At 41.3% G+C, this 14937-nt stretch overlaps 1 protein-coding gene across 5 annotated transcripts in view; it reads left to right on the top strand.

Annotated features, from left to right (window-relative positions):
• The first annotated feature begins 12669 nt into the window (after positions 1-12669).
• lrp8 (low density lipoprotein receptor-related protein 8, apolipoprotein e receptor) overlaps positions 12670-14937 on the top strand; it is a 164200-nt gene continuing 161932 nt past the window's right edge. For 4 of the 5 annotated variants that reach the window (XR_011602096.1, XM_070960132.1, XM_070960130.1 and 1 more), the window contains exons 1-2: positions 12691-12881; positions 13867-13992. Coding sequence is in view for 4 of the 5 variants with exons in the window: in XM_070960132.1 (XP_070816233.1) it covers positions 12815-12881; positions 13867-13992 (193 nt within the window). In the remaining variant the exon portion in view is untranslated. Of the gene's footprint in view, positions 12882-13866; positions 13993-14937 lie in introns of all 5 variants that reach the window. The other variant, XM_070960129.1, reaches the window with a different exon arrangement.

Here is a 14937-nt window from a genome sequence, read left to right as displayed (position 1 = left end):
AGCATAGCTTTCTCAAGTTGAATTTTGATGAAATAAGAATGCTTTTTTTCTAAGATAAAGTAAGCATTTTCGAGGCAAACTTAAGGCTCAGTGCCCTGCAGGCACACTGGTTGGGAGTACCTGTTCCACAGCGCCTGGCGAGGAGTTAAGAGGATAATGGAGGTTAGGAGGGCAAAGCCTCTCACATACGTAGAAGGGAACTACCAATTCCAGCAGTGTCAGGATCCTGAGATAAACTGGCTAAACATCGCTGCAAAGTGTAGGTTGAGGCTCACAAGGTTACGTTATAACAATGTTTGTCTTCACACTGTTTTAACAAGACTCTGAGCACAGCTTCTGCTGTCTGTCTGTATTGTTCTCTTGTTTTTTGTTCCTGCTCATTATCGTTTTGCTATTAGACTGGGATCAAATATTTCTCCATCTCCCCTGCAGTTATGATTGATGTTGAAAATGAAGTGCTGCTGCAGGGAACAAGCCTCATATTGTCTTTGTAAATTAATATTACAAGACCTGTTTATGATGGGAAGCACAAGCGGGTGCAGCAGCAGCTTTCCCAACACCTTGCCATACTTTGTGTGTTTTTGGATTCTCTGTGCTGTGCAAACACCATATGGTCAGGATTTCTCAAACCAAAAGAAATCTAGTCAGTCATCCTGGGAACCAATCTAATGAAACAAATGGCTCTGCTGTCATGTGGGCGACCCAGGAGGAACATGCCTCTGACCCATTTTTTGCTCGAGACCATTAGTTTAAGAAACCAGGACATATGGTGTTGGTTGTAGGTTGAATTTTGTATTTGGACTGGGAAAAGGGAGCTTGATTTAAACAGTTTTGTTTTCGAGGCAGATGTTTGTTGTGGTATTATTTAGCCTGGAGCGACGGCTCCCTGAGTAAAATCAGCCAACCACGATTCTACACGATTTCCTCTCCAAATTACTGTTAATGCAAGAACAAGCCAGCAAGTGTGATTGCTGCTATTTTCACCACTTTTGCTGCTAAAACAAAAAATGATAAATGGAACATACACATTTTTCACCTGTGCAGTTCTATACATACAATGTCCAAACACAAAAAATCAAAAGAAAACCTTTTTGGCTGCAGCAAACAAGGGGGTGTTTTCTATGTTCCTTTCCCACCAATCTCCTTTCTTTAAAGTATTCAGACTGGGTTTAAGGGTTGACAAAGGCCATCTTGCCAAAGCTTCACTTGACCTATTTTAATCGCCTCTTGTTGGGCTTAGGCGCCATGGTGCCAGCACGTGGGGATCTAAACTGACCCCTATCATAGAGCACAGGAGGGACTCAGCACAAGAACAGACCAGAGCCCCATTCTCGCTGTCTAAGTCCTTACACTTAATCCCCCAGGGAGGTTGTTTGTGAGCGATATCACGACAAGAGTATAGCAAAACCCCCTGTGGAGAAAACCAACCACAGTGTGTTGCCAGTGCCTCACTTCTCTCTCCCTCCTCCTTTTTCTCAGCTTCTCTTTACCAACAACTGAAACTGTAATCTGATCTTGTCACTTACAAGCAAACACCTCACTTTCCATGTCACAAATAAATGACTTATACATATGCACACTTTCACACAACCTCCATCCATCTCCCTCCGTGGACCCCTAATGCCTGGCTCATTGCCCCTGTGGAACAAAACGCACACATAAGGATGCACATGTATGCACACACACCTGCCAAACCCTGGTCGGTGACATCACTCACTTTTATATGGTCAGCTGAGTCAGCAGCTCTCTCTTTCACTCTGGCGTGGGTTTGACCACAGACCGCCTGCGATTTCCTTTCTCAGTCCAGCGCTACATTAATCATTCTTCTTCTCTCTCACGCTTCTCGGCTCGACTATGTAGGACAACACATTGTCACTCCTAACACGTCAACCATGGATGCTTGGCTAGGACCCCTTGGCGCCACTTTTCAAGGTACTGGGTACTCCTTTAGCATCATGTTTCAATGTGCAGGGCTCCATGGTCAGGTGAACAGTAACAGATATGCAACTTCCAATTACATTTTCAAAATGAAGCTCACTGACAACTATAATAAATGTGGTTAACGTTGTGAAATGGTTGCACTTTGGTTAGGTTTAGGCACCAAAACTACTTGGTTAGGTTTAGCCAAAGATTGAGATGTTATGAGACGTATGTTACATCAACTCACTTGCGCAACCCTCACTTTTGGTTTTACACAGGACGCAAACCTCCTGGATGAAAGTCCTGTGCTTCACACATCCAACCAACCCACCTTCATCCAAATGCACAATTTTCCCACTATTTGTTGATGCTAATGACTACACAGTGCTTTAAAAAGTGACCCAAGAGGTCCTGGCTAAGTGTCCCTGTGTGGCGAGTTGGGGATGAGAAGAGGTTGTGTGGGAGTGATTGAAAATACACTGAGGGCAACAGTATGAGGTCTGGAAATGTCGACTTTACAAATGTATTCCATTATTGATTACATGTAATCAGTGTGTAGTAAAAACTCTTCAAACCACTAGCAGGTATTCAATCGTAGTTCAGAGGTTAGGCCTAAATACAGAACAACACCCCATAGGGTCCAGTGTTTCATCGAAGGATACTTCAGAAGGGTGGAAGAGCACCAAGAAACAAGGAATCCTTACATTCTATTCTAAACTATCAAGTGGTTTCAAGGATCCAGGCCTCACAAAAGAAACTTTCAGCTCCAGTGGCAGATAGAAAGAGAGTGAGGATTCATTTCTAATGCCAATTTCTCTTTGCTTAGTTTGCTATAGAGAAAAAGAGACTATTACGTCTTGTTTATTGCTCTCCTCCTCATGTTGTTTACTGCTTGGACAGAAGGATTAGGTCTGATCTCAATTTTCCGTCTTCATCCCCTTGTTCTTAATTCCATTTAAATGCTTGTCTGAACACCAGCCAGGTCGTCTCTATAGCCTACTTTCCATCTCACTTCATTAACATCGTTGCTGCTCTCCAGTTAACTCCCTGCTGAATAGCAAATAATTGGACATCGTGTAGACACATTGTCCACTCATGGCGTCGTGACTTCTGACCTCTGCTGCATGTTCACCTCCTCTGCCCTTTTGTACCAAAAGCACAAAGAATGTGCAGTGGAAAGAATCAACATGTGACAGAGTTTTGTTTGCAGTATTGTGAAGTAACATATAGAAAGTCTCACTGTTTCCTAACCACATGACCAAAAGGAATGAGCTCTTTTTCCGCACCATGGTATTTGTTAATCTGACCATACTGCATCTAATGTGACATTTCTAAAGATTTTCTTACTTTTTGTGTTGCTGGAAGTTTGTGTATTGTTGAAGTTTAACAGATAAGTGAAAAGGTTTTCAGGAGTATGTTGACAGATTTGATTTTTCAAAATGTTAAAAATACTAAAAAGCATTCTTGAGCAACTAAAATATCTCATAATATGAGAAAAATGTGAGAAAAGCCTGAGGTAGAAAAAGTACAAACTGACATTACAGTTTGAAATTACTCATCTCCTACTTGGATCGAATGCAACGAAGTTTCATGCACGCACATGGAAATTAGACACAGCATGTTAGGAAAATAATTGGAAATGCCATTTAGAATTTGCATTTAGATGAGCAGATTTTCATTTTGTAGCGACGTTATTATGATCAGGCCTGTGGGAAATAATAGTGCAGGTGAGAAAGAGTCAGCAATGCTGACCGAGCAAAGGTTCGGTGCAACAGACATAAGACCTGCTCATTTATATACATACGGTCATGCTTACAGGGACTGCAAGGTAATAATAACTCTATTTGCTGGTGTCATTGTTAGTTAAAATGGTCGGAAGCAAATAAAGGTTCCTAAGTGAATAGCCTGCTTGCAGCAAAATTATTATGAGCACTTGCTTAAGCTGAAATTGAAATATGGCAAGAAATTCGAAAAGGAAAAATCTAAATCCTTGAAACAGCTGATAAAGAAATATGCTGGAGTTGTAGTTCTTATTGAAACATAAAACTTTTTAACTATGAAAGAAAAAGGAAAGAACGAAATAAGGAATTAGAGTTTTAACACAGCATTATTCAACCACATGCAGCAAACAACAGCATAAAGCCCCAAACTCAACAAAAGAAAGACAGAATTCTTGTCAAGTCAGTGTTAAAGCCACGTCAAGGAGTTCTGCTGAGCAACTAACAAGTAAGCGAGTGACAAGGTAAACATGGGGGATCTTAGAGTTTAGTGAGCACAGGAAGTGTTTGTGGCTTGTGTATTTCAGTAAGTCTTGAGTCATCCAAGCGGCTGAATTCTACCCTGGATTTCTTCTTCTGAGCACATGTTTCCCTAATCATGCTGTTGTACCTCTGAGATTAAGAGTTTTTAAGTCCTGTTAGACATGACACGAGGTTGTGCAAATCAATATTTGGTAAGCCAGCTCAAGCTGTGAGAACTTTTGACTCATCACCGGCTCCTCTCCTCTCCTCTCCTCTCCTCTCCTCTCCTCTCCTCTCCTCTCCTCTCCTCTCCTCTCCTCTTCTCTCCTCTCTTTTCTTTTCTTCTTCTCCTCTCCTCTCCTTTAATTCCCTCTCCTCTCCCCTTGCGTCCTATAATCTCCTCTCCTGTTTTCTCCTCTCCCCTTGCCTCCTTTCATCTCCCCTCCTTTCCTCCTCTCCTCTTGCCTCCTTTAATCTCCTTTCCTCTCAGGTTCACTGCCTCTGGACCACCCCCTGCTGTGACCTCTCACCTCTGCCTGCCTAATGATCTGATCTCTCCTTTTACCTCCCTCCGTACCATCTCCCCATCCTTCTCTCTCTTGTCTCCCAGGGGATCATGGGATTGAGGACTCAGAGGGAAGAGGGCAGACTGGGTCTGGCCTCCCTGCCTGCTTTGTCTCCTTTCACCTTCTCTGCTGTCTTCCTTCTCCAGTTGACCCCCTCTCTTTCTCTCTCCTCTCCTATGGTCCCTCTTTCTCTTGGTTACTTCTCTCCTTTTTGCCTCCCTCTATCTCCATCCACCAGAGTCCAATCTGAATAAGCAATGCTGCTCACTCTTTACCCTAATGTGTAGGTTGGGACCCGATGGAGCAGGTTGTGTTGGAGGAATACTGATGGCAGTGGGGGGAGAGAATTAAACTAGTCACACAGAGGCATCTGGCAGATGGACAATAGGGAAAAGGGAAGCAGCCCGTATTTAATTCAAACAGCCAAGAGCCTGAGTGTGAAATAGGCTCAGATGCTCAGAAGATAGAGGAGAACGAGGCTTATTCTCTGTTATTCGAACAACAATTTTAACATTCATGAGGCTTATTCAATACACCTTATGAAAAAAGCCTCATAAATGTGAAATGTGTTGTGTACTCCTTTCTTTTTGGCATCATTTTTGGAGCTGCAAATTAAAAGCCAAATAATTTACAGGCTTTCCCTTGAACAACCGACCCATGTTTGCATCGCAGTGTGATTGCTCCTGATTAAATTGTCTGCGTCAAAGTCACTGCTCAGCCTCGGGGGTGGAGTAAACAGCCCTATTAGCTGTTAACAAAGCCTCCCAGATATGAAACCATGCCTGCATTTGGTGCTAAAGCCAATGGGAGATTATCCAGACTGCAAATACATGGGCGACTGAGATGCCCTTTGTACCACACAACAGAGGGCATTTCATGGGCAGAGCGCTGATCCCCTTACATGTGTGCGGTTGAGGCAATGTAATCCCAAATTATTTAACCAGATTACTAGAGCATGAGAAAAAATTCTGCCTTTGAATTATGTATGGGGGGGTTATGTGGTAAGATATGAGTTCCAGTGTCAGTGTGATTATGTCCCTCTAAAGCCAGACACTGTTCTTTAATGGAAAGAGGTCTGAGTGTTATCAGCGTATAGGTAAAGGATGAGGAGGCACATATACAGATAGAACGTTTTCATCTCTGTCTGCATGGGCTGTTGTTGCCCTCAAACAGCATGCCAACTTCCTTAAAACCTTAACCCTAATTCTGAGCAACCACATTATTAGAGATGTAGTATGACTTTCAGCATAGCAACAACAATGAGGGATACGGAGAGACAAATATTTAAAATATACAGTTTGGAATATGATCGGGACTTGCTTGGCAGATACCAGCCTCACAAACAAAGAATATTCTGGCAATTTTACTAAAAATCAGAAACCACACTGCCAGAAAAATAAAGGCTTTTTGGCGATGAGGTTCGTTCAGCCCCGCTCACATATGAGTCATTGCAGGCTATTTGGCAACAAATGGCACTACTGGGTTGGTCCCAGGCTGAATTAGCCTGCCAAATGAAAGCTTCAACATCCTGAAGAATACAAGTGGAAAACTGGGCTTTATTTGTTCAAAAAAAATTAAAACAAAAATCTAATAAAGACCACACAATGGTTCATTCTCAAACTTCACTGACTGATTCGGTGGCAGCCATTTTGAAATACAGCATCATATGCTTGTTTACCGTTTAGCTGTGTCTCTTTTTTGCTACTTGGTGACTGGATACAGCTGCGGTCCCCTCAGAATTTGATTGAAACACTCGTTTTGACAGCTCCAGCTGTGGCCTGGCTGCTCTCACTGACTGGGCGTACTCATCCTGGCAGCATGGCCCATACTCTTCCACTGCCTTGCCATCCAAATCCAGCGTGAGGAAGAATTCATTAGGGGATGACCGTGATCTGATTCAAGACTAAACAAAGGGTGAAGGCCGGTGGGATCATGTGAAATTTTTATTTCAGCCCATGCACAGTCACGCTTTTTCCAGAGAAGGGTTAAATCCATCGGCTGAGCTCAAGAAAGAAGAAGAAGAAGTTTCAATCTCAAGCTTAATCAGCCCGGTTGCTAGAATAAAATGTTGACATTGTACATTTCAGCAAACCACAGATACATGAAATTTGTATGTTTGGTAGGCATCATGTGCAGCACACCACTGTTTGAGTTGTGCGTCTTGCCACCAAAGCGGCAATTTTTAACTGCCTGTACATTTCCCAGCCATCTTTGTGCCAAGAAAACAGACTATATTTAACTTGACGATGGAACATTTCCCAGTCGTATTTGTGCCGAGAAAAGTAGCTATTTTGAGCCAAAACATAATCTTTCCACAGCCTAACCAAGTGTTTTCGGTGCCACAACTAAAACTGAAATAAAAGAAACAGAAAGTTCCAACATTCCTGCAAACAATTGTTTTACAGAAATGTACAATGCCAACATTTATTCTGGCTATTGGATTGCCTTAATTGGAGTTTAGAACATTTGTCTGAAAACATGAAGCAGTCATTTCTGACTAAGTTGAAAGAGCTGGGCAAAATCCTGTCTTTAATGTTTATAACTGAACCTCAGCCTACAATCAGCTGGTGGGATCAAAGACAACTGACATCTTTTTGAAGACACTGGCGAAGGCAACAGTTACAGTTGCTCATTACAACATGTTGACTGTGACCATGCTAATATACAGCACAGACATCAGACAGCAGTTACTTTGTGGTTTAGGCATTTTTATTGATGATCATGAACTGTATTATTTGAAAGAAAATTTTATCAATATTGCATTAGTGATTGATATTATACTAATTAAGCTCATTATAATCTTAAAATAATAGACTGGGGTATTTTGATAGGATGTTAGGATAGTAACACCAAGTCAAAAGATTTGTATTTTAATTGAAATTACTTTGTAATCAGTAATTATCTATCTGTAATGGGCTACTTTTGACAGCAGCTTCCCAACGCTGTCCTACCTCTGCTGCCATATTATCTGATGATGCATTGAAGTCCAAATATCATCCATCGCTTCTCCCCCCTGCAGCAGGCACCTGGCCAGATATTGAGCGGACCTCACTCATGGTTTTTGGGTCACAAGCTGTGACAGGAAAGCGGATGACTCTCCTGTCCTGTATCCAGCACTGTGCCGCACACACATACACACACACAAACACGCACACTGTACAGCGACGCTCTGCAGGAAAGACAGAAGATTTGCTGACCACCGGCTTAGTTGCCTTCTTTCGACAGCACTATCTGTCTCAGCCCAGAGAGAGAGGGGGGAGAAGAGTGAGAAAGAAAGAGGATGGAAGAAGGGATGATGATGGAGGAAGAGAATGAAATAAGGAGAAAAGGCAGTTTTAGAGATTAAAAGATAGGAGAAAGGAGGAAACAATCCCGGTTAGGGTGGGCATGGACAAAGAGACGCAGAACGAGAGATAAAGAGAAAGAAGAGGAAAGTAATCATCTGAAAGGTCTGAAGGTCTCAGTCAGACTCACTCACTCACTGTCCTGCGGCAAAGATGAATGCAAGGGTTAGCTCCAGCTGTGTGTGCAGGGATGAAAGATGAACACAATGTCAGAACTGATCTCAAGGGGTAAAAATCAGAAGCAGCAGAATGTGAGTATAGAAACACATAATAGTATGGCCCTGCAATGTAACTGCCCTGCTGCTCAGCCTCACCTCGGATTGACAACGGCAGACACAGCGTTCTGCATTTTGTGGAATACCTGAGGTCGTTTTACTTGACTGATGAATTCAGCTAAATCTGTCATATTCGTGCTTTCTCCTCTTCTGGGATCTGAGAGAAGACATGCTCATAGCAATGCTGTGGTCCCATGAGCAGCCTACAGTAGGACAGGATGTTTATATGTGATTGGGAGGAGCAACTATTTATAATTTTTACCACTGTAAATATCATAGTTTTATTTTAATGATATCCTCAATCTTCCTCTTCCTCCACTAGAGTCCACAGTAATGGAATGATCCTGTAGGTTTATGTTATGGCCATTGATTTAAATATTTGAATGATTTCCCCAACTCCTGAGGATAATATCTGTCTCTTTTACTGCTCATTTCTCCACTATGTTCACCAGCTACTTTTTAATAAGATGTTAGGTTTATTAGAGCTTTCTCTCTCTCTCTCTCTCTCTCTCTCTCACACACACACACACACACACACACACACACACACTTCCTGCAGGACCTGAAAACAAAGCTGTGAGAGCTGCACAAGTGAATCAGAAGAGTAAAGCTCCATAAAGCTCAGGAGAACCACAGAATCGAGTGACATCTTTCATAATATATGGCGTCATTTGACCCATTGTTCATACACAAATATTGATAAGTGTTGTTTGTTACTGCTGAATGTATTGTCAAGTGTCTGCTAAGCATAATCTTTGGATTCTGCTCCCTGTTGGCAGCACACACAAGATTTTAAGCTTTGTGATTAAATGTTTCTTTTTCTTTTTTTAATCAAAGAACCAGACATTTTGTAACTCAGTTACACAACATGTGCTGTTACTTTTTAAACACTAGAATAGTCTTTTTAGAAAATTACCATGCCTCTGCATTCTTTGCAACTCCATGGTAATAATATGCTGTATGTTAATTATACTTAAATCGGATTGGAAATTGAGGCATTCCTCAATTATGGCAAACCATGGCAGTGTCAAAACCTGCACGCAGTGTGTTGAACTTTTGGCAGATCATGTTCAAAAGGCTGTTTCTCCTCTCTTCTAAAACTGCCAACTGCTACTGCTTGCTTGAACTAGTAAAAAGAATTATACGTAATATTTATACTCAGGAAGGCTTTATGCTACTGGACTTTTTATGCAATGGTATACAATACATGTGGTATTCTTTCAGCATTTCTTCAGCACATTGCATTTGGCACCCATCTAGCGAGTCTGGACAGAAACTTGCTCTCTCTCTTCTGCTCTAATTCATGCCCATCCCTGGGCGCATTCCCCCTGCAGGGATGCACTGCACTGTAGGTACCACAAACATGATGTAATCCTTTGGGCTTGATGAATGAAAGATGACATCACATACATGTACATGAAACATATTGTGCACAACCTAAAGGTGTCCACAAAAACTGAGAGGACCTTACACCAGCTGTGCACATAATATTTTTTCTGGTTCATGTCACAGACCATATGATGGTAGGATAATAATGTGGAAATGTCAGCAGTTACTGTGGATTCACAAAGTAGCTTCACATGCAAACCTTGTGGTACCAATAAGACTCAGCTGTCTTTAGTACCTTGAGTGAACTGGTATAAAGACTGTGGCAATAACACAGGACTTTCTTTTTGTGGAGTATTTTCCCTTAAGGGGAAACTTTGCAACAACAAACACAGGTAGCAGTTAATGTGAAAGTGATGCAAAGCCTTACTTTGACCATTTTCTGCACTTGGGCCAGCCTTTTAATGTTTCATTCACACTCTTTTTATTGAATAATGTATAAGAGGCAAGAATGGTGTTTTCCCTCTATTTATACAGTAGTTTTATTCATTATTCATGTGTTGATTCATGTGTTAAAGTCATTTCATGCACATGAGCCATGCTTAACTGCAGCAAATCAAAACTGAATTCTGTCTGCATAGTACAGCAGTACAGACCTGCCTGTTCTCTTTCATTGCGCACACTTTTCATTCCATTCAAATTCTAGTCTCCACACTTTGGTCACTTCACCACATTTAGGTATCTCTTCAGACATGACCCAGACCCTGTTTTATTAAATGATGCTCATTGGCTCCCTCACTTAAGATTATTCTAGACCCATATTGCACAGAATGTATGAAACATGTAGCACTTATGGATATTTCATCTGAGGAAAGCCTAGCTGCCTAATAAGGCCCCTTCAGAAGACATGAACTGAAAATAACCCTTATTAAATGCCTTTAAATGAAAAAGAAATGGCTTCAGCTTGAGGCAGTTGTGATGAAACATGGATAAAACATTATATAGCCAATGGTGACCCTGTTTCTCTGATAGCTTATGTTGTTTCCCATAGTAACTGATACAAAGGATGCTGGAGCATGAAGTGAAGCAGTGCTAGTGTTATTCTTTACAAATATATTTGGATTAGGGATGGCAATTTGACATTTGAATTGAAATTTATGTAACATATTACATGACGAATCTAAAAACAGACAGCAGCAAGGATAGAGAGACTGCAGGTGGCACAGCAAGACACCGAGCAGTTGCTCATATTTTCATATCAAATTTCATGCAGCGCCCAGTCCCACTGTTGCCACTAAATGGGCTCTTCTGTAAAAATAGAATTTCATTTCGATATAATTCATCAATTCAAAAACTATGATTTCCTCTGTAGAAAGAAGGCGACAGCTAATTATGTAATTGAGTCTCATCACAAAATATTCAAGGCTGTTGTAAAGGAATAGTTTGACATTTTGGAAAATACTTATTCACTTTCTTGCCCAGAGTTAGATGAGAAGATTGATAGCCCTCTTATGTCTGTCTATTAACAATGAAGTCCTGGCCAGGAGACAGTTAGCTTAGCGTAGCATAAAGACTGGAATCAGGGGGAAGCAGCTCATCCTGCCCTGTCCAAAAGGTCTACCCACTAGCACGTTTAAATCTCACAAGTTAACATGTCATATCTTGTTTGTTTAGTCAATAATAATACTAAACCAAAATGTAAAAACAACAAATTCTGGTTTTATGGGGGTTACACATGGGACTATTTCTTAGCCAGAATTTTGTTGTCACTGTGAGCTTACCATGTTACAAGGTAACCAGCAAATATACTCCAGGACACCTGGTTTTTGTAGGAAATTAGTTAAAAAGCCAAATGTAAGGTATTACCAAGTGAGCTTTAGATGTATTTTTTTTTTAACTTTGTACAGTGTCAAGCTAACTGTTTCCTTTTTATGCTAGCTTAAGTTAGCCTCTAGCCATTGCTTCATATTTAGCTGTAACATACAGTAGCTGACCAAAATATGAAAGTGGCGTCTCATCTAACTAGTTGAGATAATGAAAAATATTTCAAAATGTTCAACTATTTCTTTAACAAAGTTTGATTTGAGTGTTTTTAATAATGATTTGCAGGTTCTTGATAGGCTATTTAAAATATGCCCACTTTGGACAGAGCCAAGCTAAATGTTTCCTCTTCAAGCTAGCTGTCATTAATTTCTAGCTGTAGCTTCATATTTAGCTGTTACTTAGCTATCTTAACTGACAAAAATCTGAAAATGGTGTCTCGTCTAAGTCGGTGACAAAGTGAAAAATATTCCAAAATGTTGAAATATTTCTTTAAGAAAGTTTAATTTGAGTGCTTTTAACAATGATTTGCAAGTTTTTGATAGGCTATTTAAAATATGTCAAGTTTGGACAGCACGCTAACTGTTTCCTCTTCAAGCAAACTAACATTAGCTTCCAGCTGTAGCTTCATATTTAGCTGTAACCTACCTATCTTAACTGACAAAAATATGGAAGCAACATCTCATCTAACTCATAAGAAAATAAAAATTATTCCAAAATGCTGAACTATTTCTTTAACAGAGTTTGAGCTCATTAACAATGGTTTGCAGGTTCCTGATCAGCTATTTAAAATATGCCAAGCTTCTAACAATAGCTTCTAGCTGTAGCTTTAGCTTACTTAGCTAGATGAAGTGACAAAACTATGAAAGCATCTCATCTAATTCATGAGAAAATGAAAAATATTCCAAAATGTTGAACTGTTACTTTAACAAAGTTTGATTTGAGTGTTTTCAACAATGATTGGCAGGTTCTTCATAAGCCATATAACATATGCAAGTTTGCAAATCAGTCTGCTCTGCATGACTCAGCAGTATACGTTGATATAACTTCCGTGTTTAGTCACCGTTTTGATGTAGTTTTTCTACCTACTATATTAACCGCAGACATCATCCTTAGCTATCCCGCCCATAAGCGTCACCGATTCAAATTGCAGCCGAGGCAGAGAGTGAGAAAGCGGGGAGCCAGGCTGATCACACACACATACACACACACACTCAGGAGCAGTGGCACAGAGAGGAACACAGAGCGAGTGAAAGGTTGGGAATCCATCAGTGGTTTTTCACTTGCATGAACGCAGCCGTAGACACCCCCAGGATCTAAAGATGTGGACGGAAGTCGGAAAGCTTGTGCTATTACATTTATTACTCATGGAGCTCCATTGCGCTAAAGGTAAGACACTTGTCTCAGCGAGGAGGTGAATCTGCATCGTTTCACGGACGGCGACGCTTTTGGGATCGTTGTCTAGTGTGAAACGGCGTGTCCTCACTGTAGTCCACGTCTACGTAAGTGCTGCGCTGTCAAGATGCAAACGCATGCCATGCCTCTCACCCAGATGGCCACTTTTGTACGTGCAGTGAATGCGATCACCGGTGACATGAGGTGACAATACGCGGAAGAAAAGATCCGTACAGCCCAACACGTGTTTAAATGCAGCAGGCTGATAATAGAGCGAGGAAAGGCTGCGTGTGGTGATGTGAACTCAAAGTGCAGGCTGCAGTGGTCTACTCTGGGTGTTTTTGTAGCAGCAGCAAAAAAAGCGCCTAAATAGATTCTTTTAAACAGATCTTTGTATTTAAGCGGCAGGAGGACGCTGGCGGTAGACAGGCACGGTCTCACCAAAGCCCGCATGTGCAAACAAGCAAGCCCATCATAAGCATATAATAACAGCAGAAGTGTAAATCGTGTTGTGGCAATGTTGGGTCGAAGAGAAACACAGCAGCTAATTGCAGATTGCAACAATAATTATTAGAGGTTGCTTGTCTATGGTATTGGAGGATTTAGAGCAATTATAGTGATTTACCACTTGACAACTGAATGAGGCTCAGGGCAGAATTACCTGCTTTATTACAGCAGTGGCATGGCTGTGATCTATGTGAGGCTACTTTGAAAAGTGAGAATTGTTGCAGTGTATCAGTTGACCTGTAAAGTTGAAGAAACAGCCGTGTAAACAGGTAGTAGTCGAGCTCTCTTTTGCCATAGGCTGGTGCTGATTATCTTCCTCTGCCTCTTTCTTGTAAATGTTCTAAATTAATTTATTTTAAAGTGAATTTAATATACTTTATTCTTAAATCTCAACATTCACAGTCATCATCACTAAGTGACCCAAAGAACAGACTGAAAAGTTAGATTTCTTTTTTTTTCTCTGACCACACAGGAACTCATACGGAGTCGGAGTGTGAAACAGGGCAGTTTCAGTGCAAGAACGGACGGTGCATCCCAACCCTGTGGAGATGTGATGATGATGATGACTGCTCAGACAGCAGCGACGAGGAGAATTGTCGTAAGTAGCCCAGAGTGTTACATCAGCGGGTAAAAGATGCCTTTACTTTCTGCCGGGGTGCCATACCTGTCATCATGTAGAGTCTTAATGTCAGACAAGGACTCCCAGACATTTTCATGTGGGGGGTCTATAAGTTGATACACATTAGGCGCCACACCATAATGTGATGAGATAACAGTATGTCCATGTTGTAACTTCTGAATGAATGAAGTTGTGCTGAGAATAAGCTCCTTATCATTTAGCTTGGGGGAAATCTCTGGAATCTCTCTTTCAGTTGTTAGTCTGCAGACGTCAACTGCTGATCCTGGATCACAGGTCAGGTCACATGGCCACAGGAATTTAGCTAATTTCTTGCTAATGTCGCTTCCTTAAGCCTCTCCTCCTCTGACACAAGGAGAACCGTTTCATATTTTCATTTTTACTCTTATCTTGGTGTGATGGTGCAGAGATAACGGCAGCCCTGTTATGAGTGAGACAGTTCACCCTGCCACACTGTCTCCTAATGCATAATGGCTCACAGATTGTCTCATATCTAGAATAGGGTGATTAAATTGCAGTGTTCTGTGTCATGACCGCGTGCTCTAACGCAAATACTGTGGTTCTTAGATGTGGCCGATCACAAATTGGCTGCATCTCTGTTCTCAGTGGTTGAGTCTGTTGCTAGGAGTTGGACTTTCAAATATAGAGTTGCATATATGATAACAGGCAGTCAAGTATTGTATCATGTCATTCAGGAATGAGTGAAAAAGACCCATTTAGTGTGCTTTTCCAGTGTAACTGACTCCGCTCCATTCAGCAAATCACATGGACAAGCAGCCGAGTAATCATTGCTTATGAATTTGTCATGGTACTAATTGCTTGAATGGTTACATTAGCGGCCAATTGAATCATCACTTATCTTGGGGACGGGCACACCAAACCCACGATTCCCTCATCTCACATGCT

Source organism: Chaetodon trifascialis, chromosome 4 (genome assembly GCF_039877785.1).
Source record: "Chaetodon trifascialis isolate fChaTrf1 chromosome 4, fChaTrf1.hap1, whole genome shotgun sequence".
In the NCBI taxonomy this organism is placed as follows: domain Eukaryota; kingdom Metazoa; phylum Chordata; class Actinopteri; order Chaetodontiformes; family Chaetodontidae; genus Chaetodon; species Chaetodon trifascialis.
Note: the sequence above shows the minus strand (reverse complement) of the source record. Positions and strands in the feature narration are given on the sequence as shown.